At 41.1% G+C, this 15,409-nt stretch overlaps 2 protein-coding genes across 10 annotated transcripts in view; both read right to left on the bottom strand.

Moving 5' to 3' along the window:
* LOC113529865 (protocadherin alpha-C2) overlaps nt 1-15,409 on the bottom strand; it is a 37,232-nt gene that overhangs the window by 6,988 nt on the left and 14,835 nt on the right. For 2 of the 9 annotated variants that reach the window (XM_026919420.3, XM_026919417.3), the window contains exon 1: nt 9,077-12,562. The exons of 5 other annotated variants lie outside the window; for them this stretch is intronic. In XM_026919420.3, the coding sequence (XP_026775221.1) occupies nt 9,077-11,485 (2,409 nt within the window). In that variant the 5' untranslated portion in view covers nt 11,486-12,562. Of the gene's footprint in view, nt 1-915; nt 9,000-9,076; nt 12,563-15,409 lie in introns of those variants that run through there. 2 more of the 9 variants (XM_026919422.3, XM_026919421.3) reach the window with 1 other exon arrangement.
* LOC117598003 (protocadherin alpha-C2) lies at nt 12,560-14,981 on the bottom strand. Its single transcript, XM_034307265.2, has one exon. It carries the CDS (start codon nt 14,969-14,971, stop codon nt 12,560-12,562), a length of 2,412 nt encoding a protein of 803 aa, XP_034163156.2. The 5' UTR covers nt 14,972-14,981.

Below are 15,409 nucleotides of genomic sequence, written 5' to 3'. Positions count from 1 at the left end.
TGGTACAACAAGTCTGATTGATGATCTACCTGTACGCCTCCCTTATTGCTGGATTCCACCCACTCAGTACAATAAGGTGAAGAAGCATCTCTCTTAGTTGTTGACAACGGGTTTAATTAGAGGAAGTACCAACGCTTCTGCATATCCAATGGCTGTGGTGCAGAAATCTGATGGGAGTATTCAGCTCCTTGTAGACTATCAGAAGCTCAACCAGAAAATCAAGAGAGATGCACTCCCATTGCCAAGAATCAATGAGAGTTTTGATGCCTTAAGAGGTGCAAGGTTTCTTTCAGTTATTGATTTGGCTAGTAAGTTCCATCAAGTGGAAGTAGATGAAAAAAGATACATACAAGGATTTTCTATAAATTCTTTTGGACTCTATAAACATCTACTGATGTCTAAGGGAGTATGTATTGAGCCAGCAACTTTCCAAAGGTTGATGCAGGCAACCATGAATTACTTAATCTTTCAAATAATGTTTGTATATTTGGATGATATCCTAGGATTTTCCAAGATTTTCAGAGAACATTTGGAACAATTAGACACTGTACTAAAACAGCTCCTTAAAATAAAGATTGAGGAATGTTACTTTCTCTGGCAAAAAGTGACATTCTTGAGGCATCAGGTTTCTGCAGACTGTATTTCCAAAGACCCTTGAGAAGTCTCAGCTGTAAAGCACTGGCTCATCCTCAATACACTGAATGCCTTAAGATCCTTTTTAGGTTTCTGTATTTATTACAGAAGATTTGTAGAGGGGATTTCAAAGATAGCAGGCCTGTTACATGATATGGTGAAAAAAAGGTACCTATGATCAATTTAGTATAACAAAGTAAAGAAGCCATGCATATATAAACTCTTGCAACCTAATAGGATGACAAATAATGTCTACTACAATAAGAAAAGTACACTACTTACCTATAGAGTAGATGTGGCCAAGTCACTAGTCTCAGTCAGGCCTGTGCTCCTCGGTATACTAGACACAGTGTATCTTGTCCCCTTTGGCACAGGTTGTCTAACTACCAGCTTTCCTTTTCTATTCCCTGCTAGACACAGATTGTACCAGGAGGCATTGTTGGAGACGAGGGTGGAATCTGCAATGGTAGAGCTCCTCTCACTGATCACACTGTTCCTACAGGGAGGAGCAGCTTTACTGGGCTTCGGTTTCTGACACTTCATCACGATTGTCACCAATATGGTGATGAGTAACAGGAATGACACTGAGCCCAGTCCGATCACAAGATACAGGTCTAAATCTGAAAAGATGTCATAATCTAAAGGCACTTCAGTCATGTCAGCATAGGTTTCATTCACGGTCTCCACCGTGGACAGTTTGATAGTGACTGTAGCAGAGAGAGAGGGATCTCCGTTATCCTTGGCGATAACCACCAGCCGCTGGTGGTGTGAGTCTCTGTAACTGAACATTCTCGTGGTCCGGATCTCTCCATTGTACTGGTCCAGACTGAATAATGTAGCATCAGTGTTCTGGAGAAATTGGTAAGTAATCCTGGAATTGTGCACAGAGTCTGCATCTATAGCAATTACTTTGGCTATCAGAGTTTCTTTATCAGTGGATCTCGGTATTTTCTCCTCCACCACTGAGCCGTGCGCGCGCCATGGAGACACTATAACCGGAGTGTTGTCATTCTGATCCACGATAATAATGTGAATGGTCACGTTACTGCTGAGTGGAGGAACACCAGAATCTCTGGCCTCAACATGGAAAAGAAATTCCTTCTCTCTCTCATAATCAAATGTCCTTAGTGCGTAAAGATTACCGTTCTCTGGATTAATCGAGAAGAACATGGACACGGACGGCCTGGACATAAGTATATCTTTTTCTGGTATAAAATAAACAATATGTTGATTTTCATGGAGATCTGGATCATGTGCCTTGACGGAGCCCAGAAATGCCCCGGGTGGGTTATTTTCCATCACTTGTATGGTATAATATGATTTTGTAAATTGTGGGACATTGTCATTAACATCCAGCAGTACTAGAGTTAAAGTTTCATTATCAGATAATTGAGGGTTTCCTTTGTCAGTGACAGTAAATGTTATGTCATATTCTGCAATCTTTTCACGGTCCAGTGGTTCTGAAACTGCGAGCTCATAATAGTTGTATGTGTTTCTGAGCATAAACGGTAGTTCATAAGAAATGTGAATGTCTATTTGTCCATTTTCCCCTGAATCTTTATCATTCACACTAACAACTGCAATAACTGTACCTACAGTGACATCTTCTTTAACAGGACTAGTAAACGACATTACTGAAATTTCCGGATGATTGTCATTCATATCTGTTATTAAAATTGTCAATTTACATTGCCCTGTTAAAGAATTTGTTCCTTTATCAGTTGCTATAATTTCCATGTTAAAAATCTTGAAATCTTCAAAGTTTATCATCTCTTTCACTCTGATTTCTCCGTTTTCTGGATTCAAACTAAATGTTCTCTGTGTTTTTTCAGAGGTATACACACTGAAAGAATAAATAATTTCTGAATTCGATCCATCATCTTTATCACTTGCGTTTAATTTTATTACAAGGCTTCCAGTGGGTGAGTTTTCCATGAGATTTATGGTGTAACTTTCTTTGTCAAACTGAGGGGAGTTATCATTTGTATCCAGCACACGAACAATAATATTAGCTGTTCCTGAGCGTGCAGGGACTCCGCCATCTACAGCAGTGAGTATCAGATTATGAACTGTCTGCTCTTCTCTGTCTAAAGCTTTTTTTAGAATCAAATCAGCAAACTTGGATCCATCTTGACCAGTTTGGATCTCAATATTGAAATGATCACTTTCACTCAGATAGTATGTTTTAACTGAATTTGTTCCAGTGTCAGGATCCACAGCATTACTCAAGGAAAACCTCTCCCCCACGCTAGTTGCCTCTGATATGTCCAAGTGCATAACATCCCTTCTAAAATGGGGGGCATTGTCGTTAATATCCATTATCTCAATTTTAATGACAAAAAGTTCAAGAGGGTTTTCTATTATGGTATCCAGCTGCAGAACACACGTCATAACCGATTCTGGTGTACACAAATGCTCTCTGTCGATCCTCTCTACAATGTATATCTCACCCGTGTCTTTGTTAACGTCTACGTATTTCCTGTTAGCTACAACGTCCAAATGCATTTTCCGTTCCCCGAGCTTTTTCAAATCCAGGCCCAATTCTGCTGCCCAATTTCCAACTACGGACCCCTCTTCCATTTCTTCGGGAATCGAGTACCGTAAGACAGTAAACGCTGATGTATAGAGAACGGACAGCAGACAGAAAAACAAACCGTCCCGTAACCAAGAACTAACATTCTTACTGGCATCCATTTTCATCATCTCCGCGTGTTACGTCATCAGAAAATTCAAAGAATGTCCTGAGAAGATAAGAGGTTTTCGAGGAAAAAGTTCCGCGGAAAAGAATAAGAGAATAAAATGAACTAACTAACGACAGATGAAAGAACGTGAGGTCCAGGAAGCTGAGACTGCGTTCTTGCTTTTTATGTTACAGAACTGACATGACGACTGATGTTTTACCCCCCGAAGTTTCTTGGTCTCGCTATCAGACACCAAAATGTATCCGAGGCGGAGCAGTGAATATGGAAAGCCAAAAGGGTCCTATACAAAATGCATTTTTTAATAATGAAAATAAAATACGCACTGTAATTGATTGGCTTATTAATTTAACTCTAAGATACACATTACTCATAATTATGTAAATGCATTAATGCATTATGTATTAAATATTATCTTACACTGACTACAGTTTTTCAATGTAATAAAGCTGCTGTCTGATAATGTCTGGGGTTAAATATCAGTTTTTGAAAAACTTTGTGGAATAGGAAGTATAATAGTGTGCACAGACATATTTTATTTTTATTTTTTTATTTAATTTGCTCCACCAGGTCAAATATTAAACTATTATAATGCTCAACTGTATCAAAAAGACATGGTAAAACTTGGCCATATAGTTGCAGGTTCAGTTACAGTCGTGGGAAAAAGAAAGTACTTCCTACTTCAATTTCATGTTTTTAGTTATCAGGACCTAAATAACAATTGTGTTGTACTCACCAACGTCTATAAACAAACAAATAACCTCAGGTGACAACAAAAGAAGCACAACAGATTTCAATGTCGTCATTTTTTCCCCAAAAAAGTAAGCCATTCAGAAACCAGGTGTGAAAAAATAAGTACACCTATTGCAGGTCCTCTACTATGCTGATTGCACCTATGAGCTATGCAATATTTCATAATTAGCACCACCCGAATACCAGTGATTGATGTCAATAATATAGCAATATAGTAAAGTTTAAGGTGGGCTTTCTCTACAACTGGACAGAAAAATGGGGTCAAGTTTAGTACAGTCACACTCTGGGAGGTCCTTTACTATATTATGCTAACTGCATCTGTGAAGTATAAAATATTTCATAATTAGAGTCAACCGAATACCAGTGATTGATGTCTATAATATAGTTGCAAAAACTAAGTTTAAGGTGGATTTTCTCCAAAAGCTGACAGTAAATTTGGATCCACTTTAATATGATCACAATAAGGGAGGTCCTCTACTATATTATGCTGATAGCATCTGTGAACTACGGAATATTTCATGATTAGAGTGACTCAAAATCATCCAAATATCGATGTTCAGAATCAAGTTTGGGAACAGAACAGGATCTGCTGTGTTATATTGTTGTTCTAATTATACCTCTAAACTACAGAACGTTATACAGTATAATTGAGCCTGTAACTATATAGTGTAAACCCAAGTTTAACCATGTAATTCTGATCATTATATAAGCATTATATTAGTTTAATATTATTAATTTGTTAGTTAGCTGAGTGAATACTACTATGGGATGCTGGCCCACCGTCCAATCTCCAAATCCCACATGGCAAGTGGAGATTGTGGCCAAGTACCCCTTAATAGTGAAAAATGCCTTGCCCATCTCGAAAAGGCTCTGTAGAAATGCTAAAATTGCTGGGACTGAACACTGAAAATGCGCCACCAATTTATTCCTATAGAGGGAGTAAATAGATGGAGCCCCGGCATTCTGAATGGTAGCTATGATGTTATTGGGGAGTCCAGCAGTGATCGGGTTGGATCTCACACAGGCCAAGCCCAGAGTAGCAGATGTTCCAGATGGGGTCCCTGTGTAGTGGGAGGGGCCAAAGCTGCCCTCACAACAATCAGATTATCTCTGTAAGCCAATGCTTCTCCAGCCAGTTTGGGGCTATCGGGGTAAGTGATAACAATTATTCTCTCACCTTGGCCAATGTTGGTGAAATTAGGGCCAGCAGTGGGAACATGTACAGGAGAAACTATGTCCAAGGGTGAGCTACTGCTTCCACCGCCATAGGTGTGTCCTGACTGATCACGGAATAATACAGAGGGCACTGAGCATTTTCCTTTGTTGCAAAAAAGATCTATGGCCACTTTCCCAAAGTGCATCCATATCTGATCCACCACCTGTTTGTGCAGTTTCCATTACCCACAATGAGGGCCACCCCTCAACAATAGGTCCGGGCCTCAATTTAAAATCTCAGGCATGTGAGCTGCCTTCAGAGATAGAAAGTGCACTCCTCACTACATTGTCAGTTTGTGTGCCAGCATGTGCAAGTGACAGGCCTGCATTCCTCCTTGGCAGTTGATATAAGCTTCCACCATGGCGTTGTCCATCCCGACAAGAATATAATACCTTCTCAAGAATGGTAGAAAATGCTTTAGGTCTAGGAGAACAGCTAGGAGTTCCAAATAATTTATGTGAGTGACCTGCAGGTGTGAATCCCCCACCGCACTTACTGTCCTGTCTTCATGAGTGGCTCCCCAGCCCCATAGAGATGCATCTGATGTGATAACCTTCATGGACAGTGTGATGACCATCAGAACTCCCTGTGTCAGGAAAGCTGATTGCCTCCATGGATGCAGCGCCCATGCACAACTTGCTGTAACTAACACGCAACAGTAGCTGTGGTGTGTTTGGTCTAATCTGAATGAAACCATCTATCACTGAAACTCTTTCATGTACAGGTGGCCTAACCGAGTCTCCAAGAGAGCCAATGCCATTAAGCCCAGTAGCCTGAGGCACATTTTGAATGTGAGGTCCTGCCCTATAAAAAAAATGGGCCGGTCACTCCCTGAATGCATTATGCATTCCACTGAAAGACTCACTCTGAACAATTTCGAGTCTAGGATTAGTTGGAGTCAGAACACTCTTGCACATTTTTACATGAAAACCTAGAGCACTTAGATGGTCTGTGAGCGTGCTGGTGTGACCAAAGGTCTCCTGTTCTCACCAAGCTGCTAAAAGCAAGCCATCTTTATAAGTGGCCAGACAGCTGCCCTTCATCCTGAGTGGTGCTGTGGCCACCTCGAAGCATTTCACAGACACTCGGGGGCTCAGTGAGATCCTGAAAGGGAGCACCAAATATTTGATGTCACGTCCTGAAATGTGAATGTCAGGAGCTATATATGGGGAAGATATACAGGGATATGAAAATATGCATTTTCTAGATCGACTGAGGTGAAACAGTTGGCTTTCTGTACAAAACACACCAGGGTTGCATGCGTCAGCATTGTGAATGGTGCATACTCAGAGTGTGCAGGTCTAAAATCAGCCATAAACACCCTCCCTTTTTGGGACTAGAAAATACCTCAAGTAGAAACTAGACTGGCTTTCTTCAGGAGGTACTACTCTGATTGCCCTTTTGTCCAACAGCAAGGATATTTCCTCCCAGAGGACTCAAGCTAATTTGTCCCGAGCCTTTAAAAAATATTATGTCTTTGAATTGGGGTGGAGCAACAGCAAATTGGAGCCTTTATTCCCTGTCTATCATTCTTAATACCCGGTTTGACTTGTGGGTCCTGCTTGTGTTGCCATGGGGCATTTCAGATCCTAAAGGCAGAGGGTCAGTGATCTGCCTCCTGTGCAAAGGTCTGGCCACAACCAGTGAGTGAGGAAGACTGTGTTGTCCTGGGGGAGCATACCTGCAAAGCTTCACCCTGTCTTTTCTTTTCCTCACAGGGCTGTTGCATGGAGGCTACGACAGGGCCAAACAAGCCCTTAGGATCCTCTAGAACATCCAGCTGCTGAACTTTCTCTTTGTGAGAAAAGCTAGAGAGGTTGAGCCACCATGTTCTCTCCTATGCCAACATGATGCGTAAGGTCCTTCCAGATGCCTGGACACCTCAGCAATGCAGGCTTAGAGACAAGTCATTTATGATACAGGTCATGTCCAGCTCTAGCTCATCCTGTTATGCCATAAGTATGGGGGAGACATTGAGAGCTCTCTCTGCCATGGTGACTGACCAGTAACAGCCACCATTGTCTGTCATAGAGGACTTAAAGTAATTTTATTGGAGAGGGGGGGAGGGGCCAGCTGCTGTTATAGACTTTAGGCCTGGATGGAGATGGAGTGCCACTGCTGGTTCATTTGGAGGCAGGTGAGAAATTGTGTTTTCCACCATGTCCACACAATCCAGCACAGAACACCCGAGGATGGAGTTTTTGACAGAAAAAGGTTTATTCCTTTTTGCAAACTGGGAAGATAGGCAGAAGTTGCTGTGCTGTACATTTGTCTTTGGGTAGCCACTTCCCTTTGTGAAACTGGTGGTTTCTTTGAGTGCACTAGCCCAGGGAATGCCCAGATCCTCTGCAAGATGTTTGCACACATCCTGAAGATCCATGTTAAGAGGCAGGGTGATATCATCATCACAGGTGTTGGTCCCTGAAGTATTTGGTTGGGCAATCTGAGTAGATGGGATGAAGGTGGATTCATCCATAAATAAACCTTCTGATTCACAGAGTGAGTCAGACTCATCCTCTGCCTCTGCAGGGGTTCAAGCCGTGACCATAAGGCCCTCACTGACCATCCCCACTAGCAGGTTGGCTTCACAGACCTGATTTCACCAGCTTGCACTGGTTGTGGATCTGCATTAACCTTACCCATTGCTGAAAGACCTTTTGTGACGCCGAGCAATTGGTCTTTGTCCAACAAGCTGGTTTGGCATGCTAGTCTACATCAGAGGTAGAGGCCAGCACAATGCTTGCAAAAGTTTAGCGAGGCTTGGGCATGTCGCAGCCTGAGAGACAAAGTTCATTTGGTTTGAGTGTCCGTGCATGAAATCTTGTTGCCACATGTATACCCTTGAGGGTGAGGTTTTTCTGTTTCCCTGGCATGGAATGGATCTGTGTCCACCATAGCGAAAACTTTTTTTTTTTGCAAACTTTCACTTGGTAGGTTGTTGGAGACTAGCAACTGAGGTCAAGGGCTAGCTGCTGTCAGCTTGTTCACTAACTCGAGGTCATTCGCTCCTGAGTGAGTATGTTGTTTGGAGGCAGCCAAACTCTGTGTTCCTTGAAAAGAGACTCTCTACAGTAAAGAAAAAGGCTCAGAATGGCCTCCAGTAAGTGAATGCCCAGCAGTCGAGTTGTTAGCTGGAACTTTATCCGAGTATCTCAGGTAGCCAAAAAAATTGTCATATTGAAATGAAGGCTTCTGAGGACTGAGGATGCAGAGAGGCGTATTCCATAGTGAGATACTGAAATGAATGCTTTAAAGAGAACTCCGAGTGTCTCATGGCGAGACCACATTCTTTTATGGTGGAGTATGTTTTCAAGGTGAACAGCGACGAGACAAAGGAGTACCTTTCTGTGTGTAAATTGTTGGGACTGTGAGAGTGTGAAACAGATTATAAAATTGATCAACAAGGCTCCGTGTAAAAACTGTCCAAAGAAATTTGAATAATATTTAAACGGTGAAGTCACATACATTAAAAGAAATAAAGAAACCATTATAAATGAAAAGTTCACACTGAAATGTTTTAATGGTGTAAAACTATTACGCAGAAAATATTTTAAAAATCAAATTTAATCTAAGGTGACAATCAAGAAGAAGAGAAAAAAACATTGATATTCACCAAATTTATAGGAGCTACTCATTCGTGTTAAACAATTATCTGGGCCCAGTGCAAAGGCAGACTTGCCTTCACATATCGTGAAAAAAAGCTCTAGTTAAAAAAGTCTGAAATATTAATAAAAAGTAACGACGGTGAAAAAAATGAGAACGGTTTACATCCTACCTGTAAAGTGGATGCAGCTGAGTCACTAGTCTCAGTCAGTCCTGTGCTCCTCGGTATACTGGACACTATGTATCTCGTCCCCTTTGGCACAGGTTGTCTAACTACCAGCTTTCCTTTTCTGGTCTCTGCTAGAAATAAACTGTACCAGTAGGCATCGTTGGACACCAGAGTGGAATCTGCGATGGTAGAGTTCCTCTCACTGATCACACTGTTCCTACAGGGAGGAGCAGCTTTACTGGGCTTCGGTTTCTGACACTTCAGCACGATGGTCACCAATATGGTGATGAGTAACAGGAATGACACTGAGCCCAGTCCGATCACAAGATACAGGTTTAAATCTGAAAAGATGTCATATTCTAAAGGCACTTCAGTCATGTCAGCATAGCTTTTAAGCGCGGTCTCCACCGTGGACAGTTTGATGGTGACTGTAGCAGAGAGAGAGGGATCTCCGTTATCCTTGGCGATCACCACCAGCCGCTGGTAGCGCGAGTCTCTGTAACTGAACATTCTCGTGGTCCGGATCTCTCCATTGTACTGGTCCAGACTGAATAATGTAGCGTCAGTGTTCTGGAGAAATTGGTAAGTAATCCTGGAGTTGTGAACAGAGTCTGTGTCTATAGCAATTACTTTGGCTATCAGAGTTCCTTTATCAGTGGATCTCGGTATTTTCTCTTCCACCACTGAGCCGTGCGCGCGCCATGGAGACACTATAACCGGTGTGTTGTCGTTCTGATCCATAATAATAATGTGAACCGTAACGTTACTGCTGAGTGGAGGAACACCAGAGTCTCTGGCCTCGATATGAAAAAGAAACTCCTTCTCTATCTCATAATCAAATGTCTTTAATGCGTAAAGGTTACCGTTCTCTGGATTAATGGAGAACAGCATGGACATGGAGGTGTTAGCTATTTCTTTTTCTATTATAAAATAAACGAGATACTGATTTTCATGGAGATCTGGGTCGTGTGCGGTGAGGGAGCTCAGTAAAGCTCCTGGTGGGTTATTTTCCATAACCTGTATGATATAAAATGATTGTGGAAACTGTGGCACGTTGTCATTAACGTCCAGCAGCTCTAGAGTTACAGTTTCATTATCAGATAACGGAGGGTTTCCTCTGTCAGTAACGGTAAATGTGATGTCATATTCTGGTACTTTTTCACGGTCCAACGGTTCTGAAACTACGAGCTCGTAATAGTTGTCGGATGTCTCTCTGAGTTTAAAAGGTAGCTTATCAGAAAGATGGATATCAATTTCGCCATTTTCTCCCGAATCTTTATCACTCACACTAATCACTGCAATAACTGCATCCACAGTTACATCCTCTTTAATAGGACTTGAAAAGGATTTAATAGAAATTTCTGGATGATTGTCATTCATATCATTGATTAGTATAGTTACCTTGCATTGTCCAGATAACGAATTGGCACCTTTGTCCTTAGCTATTATTTCCGCATCGTAAATTCTGAAATCCTCATAATTGATCATTTCTTTAACTCTTATTTCACCATTATTTGGGTTTAATCCAAACGTCGCTTGCGTTTTCTCTGAAGTATAGAGGCTAAATGAGTACTCAATATCAGAATTCGTGCCTTCATCCTTATCTGTTGCGTTTAAATTGATTACAAGGCTGCCAATGGGTGAGTTTTCCATGAGATTTATAGTATAGCTGTCTTTATCAAACTGAGGGGCGTTGTCGTTTGTATCTAGCACACGAACAATAATTTTAGCTGTACCTGAGCGCGCAGGGGCTCCGCCATCTACAGCAGTGAGGATGAGATTATGAATAGCCCGATCCTCACGGTCCAGAGCTCTTTTTAAAATTAAGTCTGTAAATTTTGATCCATCACGCCCAGTTTGTATGTCGATATTAAAATGATCGTTTTCGCTAAGGTAATACGTTTTTACGGAGTTTGAGCCGACATCTGGGTCAACAGCATTGGTGAGAGAAAACTTCTCTCCTACTGGTGTTGATTCGGATATATCAAGATGAATGGTATCCCGACGAAATTGTGGTGAATTATCGTTTATGTCCATTATCTCAAGTTCAATGTTAAACATCCTTACTGGGTTTTCAATTATCGCATCCAGTTTTAAAAAGCACGTCGTAGCTGTTTTAACGTTGCACAATTGCTCCCTGTCCATTTTCTCCACAATGTAAAGCTCCCCTGTCTCTTTGTTGACATCCAAGTATTTTTTGTCGGCAAGAACATCTAGGCGCATCTTTCGTGCACGCAAGGTTTTCACATCAAGTCCTAAATCGGCTGCTAGATTTGAAACAACAGATCCCTCTTTCATTTCTTCGGGTATCGAGTAGTGAGTAACAGCAAATGCGGAGTATATAACCGCAGACATGAGAAGGGATGTTGCGACGTACCTCCACAACAGCTGTTTCATGATGCGGTTCTCCATCGTATGGATTTGAGATATTCGTCGACGCAAATACAACCAAAACAAGCAATCAGTTATTTGAAGTGACAGAAATAAAATAAATAAGTAAAGATATTAAGAGAGTAATTTTCTTCAGCTGCATGAAGAATAAATTCTCGTGTGTATTCGACGAGAGCTATGCCAACTGCACACAACCGGCTGCAGACAAAATAATGGCCACACCAGACAACCTAACGGTCCGTTTTGCTGGTGAACAGCGACACTACGTGCACATAATTTTTCAATACAGAATCCTTGTGACTTGATTAACACTATTCAGAGAATTTTAAAAATGACAAGATGCATGTGCATTTATATTAGAGCTTTTGGCAGGCGCCCTTATCCAGAGCGAAAGAAGGGCTTTTTAGGTGCATATAGGTGTCACACTGAAGTTCTCTGTATGAGCTGCATTAGGTGCACTGCAGATGCACAATTCACAGATTTTCTGTAGTTGTGACCCTAGTTGGAATGTATTGTTTCCCCGTATGTACAACGGTCAAAAGTAAGGATATTAGTTTTTAGGTGGCACGCTAAAGGTTTACGTGAGTTATGTCTGAAGCATATAAACTTAGTTGCCAGATTATTAGTAATAAATGAGCTTCATTCACATGCCATTAAATCAGGTACACCTAGCATATGTGTGGATGTACTTTGTATGTATTTAAAAACGGTTGCCCATCTGTTTCTATGCATATATATGGTAGACATATCTGATAGAAGGGCAAATGAGTGCACATACAAGGTAAGTATACCTACTAAACTGGCCATGGTGTATACATACACTTTATTTCCTCCGGACTATAGGACGTTTCTATTGTGTAAAGTAGTGACCAATCCTATTCTTGATAAAGAAAGTATTGCTGATCAGATAGGCAAGAAATAATACAGCAGTTATATAATTCATGTGTTTATCAAATATACATACTCATTGTATGTGTACGTTATGTCACAAAGTTTCAATGAAAAGTAAACATTAGATCATATGAACGAAGTCATCCATGATGATAATTAAACATATTTTCAGTACTATATGAATGTTAAAATATTAATATAAATTCAAATTACCTGTAAAGTAGATGCAGCTGAGTCACTAGTCTCAGTCAGGCCTGTGCCCCTCGGTATACTAGACACAATGTATCTCGTCCCCTTTGGCACAGGTTGTCTAACTACCAGCTTTCCTTTTCTGGTCTCTGCTAGAAATAAACTGTACCAGTAGGCATCGTTGGACACCAGAGTGGAATCTGCGATGGTAGAGTTCCTCTCACTGATCACACTGTTCCTACAGGGAGGAGCAGCTTTACTGGGCTTCGGTTTCTGACACTTCAGCACGATGGTCACCAATATGGTGATGAGTAACAGGAATGACACTGAGCCCAGTCCGATCACAAGATACAGGTTTAAATCTGAAAAGATGTCATATTCTAAAGGCACTTCAGTCATGTCAGCATAGCTTTTAAGCGCGGTCTCCACCGTGGACAGTTTGATGGTGACTGTAGCAGAGAGAGACGGATCTCCGTTATCCTTGGCGATCACCACCAGCCGCTGGTAGCGCGAGTCTCTGTAACTGAACATTCTCGTGGTCCGGATCTCTCCATTGTACTGGTCCAAACTGAATAAAGTAGCGTCAGTGTTCTGGAGAAATTGGTAAGTAATCCTGGAGTTGTGAACAGAGTCTGTGTCTATAGCAATTACTTTGGCTATCAGAGTTCCTTTATCAGTGGATCTCGGTATTTTCTCCTCCACCACTGAGCCGTGCGCGCGCCATGGAGACACTATAACCGGTGTGTTGTCATTCTGATCCATGATAATAATGTGAACCGTAACGTTACTGCTGAGTGGAGGAACACCAGAGTCTCTGGCCTCGATGTGAAAAAGAAACTCTTTCTCTATCTCATAATCAAATGTCTTTAATGCGTAAAGGTTACCGTTCTCTGGATTAATGGAGAAGAGCATGGACATGGAGGTGTTAGCTATTTCTTTTTCTATTATAAAATAAACAAGATACTGATTTTCATGGAGATCTGGATCAATAGCAGTTAAAGAACTCAGCAATGCTCCAGGTGGATTATTTTCCATAACCTGTATGGTATAAGTTTTTTTAGAAAATCGTGGCACATTGTCATTAACGTCCAGCAGCTCTAGAGTTACAGTTTCATTATCAGATAAAGGAGGGTTTCCTCTGTCAGTAACAGTAAATGTGATGTCATATTCTGCAACCTTTTCACGGTCCAGTGGTTCTGAAACTACGAGCTGGTAATAATTATCTGATGATTCTTTCAATGCAAAAGGTAACTTTTCAGAAATATGAATGTCAAGCTGGCCATTTTCTCCTGAATCTTTATCACTTACACTAACTACGGCAATAACTGTATCTACAGATACATCCTCTTTAATTGGATTCGAGAATGATTTTATAGATATTTCCGGATGATTATCGTTCATATCTGTCACTAAAATTGTTACTTTGCATTGTCCAGACAGACTGCTCACTCCCTTATCTGTTGCTATTATCTCCATGTCATAGATCCTGAAATCCTCGTAATTAATAACTCCTTTAACTCTAATCTCACCATTATTAGGGTTTAAACTAAACGTTTCCTGTGTCTTCTCAGATGTGTAAAGACTAAACGAATAAGCAATATCTGAATTGGATCCCTCATCAAGATCCGTTGCGTTTAACTTCACTACAAGGTTTCCAATTGGGGAGTTTTCCATTAAATGTATTGTATAACTTTCTTTGTCAAATTTAGGGGCGTTGTCATTTGTGTCCAGCACCCGCACTATAATGCTGGCTGTGCCGGAGCGCGCTGGCACTCCGCCATCTACAGCAGTAAGGATCAGACTGTGCACTGCCTGTGTCTCTCTGTCCAAAACCTGTCTGAGAATTAAATCAGCAAACTTGGCACCGTCTCTACCAGTCTGCATTTCGATATCAAAATATTCGCTCTCACTCAAATGGTACGTTTTAATAGAATTCGTTCCTATATCAGGGTCAACTGCGTTACTAAGAGAAAATCGCTCACCCTCAGAAGTGGACTCTGAGATATCCAAATGAATTGTATCCCGCCGAAACCGGGGTGCGTTGTCATTTATATCCACAATTTCAATTTCTATATTAAATATTCTTACCGGATTCTCAAGTGTAACCTCTATTTTAATGAAGCATGTTGTTGTAGTCTTAGAACAAAGGTACTCTCTATCCATTTTTTCCAAAATATAAAGCTCACCAGTCTCTTTGTTTATTTCAAGGTATTTTTTATTTGAAATAACGTCTAACCTCATTTTTCGACTGCTCAGGGTTTTCACGTCCAGTCCCAAATCTGCAGCTAAATTTGCCACAACGGATCCTTCCTTCATTTCTTCAGGGATAGAATAGTGAGTAACAGCAGACACTCCGCATAAGAAAGATGCAAAAAGAAGGAAGGCTGACGCGTAGCTGCGCAGCTGTGGTTTCATCGCACCTTCCATTGTTTCACATTAAGATCTCGGCGTTTATCTAAGCACTGATACCGTTAAAAAAGAAGGTGCTCATGAAAAATTAGGTAAAGATCCAGATCGGTAGAAGATGAGGTTATCACTTAGTGGAATGGATGTGTGCGTGTCCTTAAAACGAAACACTGTGATGGCGACTACATTCATCCATACACACGCGTTTTTTAGCGAACAGCGACGCTCCGTGTTTGGGGTGATAAGTAAACGTTGCACTACTGTAATATTTGGCAAGAAAATTTTTTTTTAACAAATAGAACTGGTAACACAGTGGTCAAAACTCCAAAATAGTGATCGGATGAGAGCGAGTATAATTATTACCAGAGAGTCACTGTTGGGACTTTGAGCAAGGTCCAAATCATCTGGCAGGTAAATAAACGTAATTGTAGGCGACAAGATCTGTGAGCTTGTGATTAT

Source organism: Pangasianodon hypophthalmus, chromosome 9 (genome assembly GCF_027358585.1).
Source record: "Pangasianodon hypophthalmus isolate fPanHyp1 chromosome 9, fPanHyp1.pri, whole genome shotgun sequence".
Lineage (NCBI taxonomy): Eukaryota > Metazoa > Chordata > Actinopteri > Siluriformes > Pangasiidae > Pangasianodon > Pangasianodon hypophthalmus.
This window is presented reverse-complemented; position numbering and strand designations above follow the sequence as displayed.

Excerpts from the sequence above, each read along its gene's own strand:
- LOC117598003 (XM_034307265.2), bottom strand. The coding sequence starts at position 14,971 with ATGGAAGGTGCGATGAAACCACAGCTGCGCAGCTACGCGTCAGCCTTC.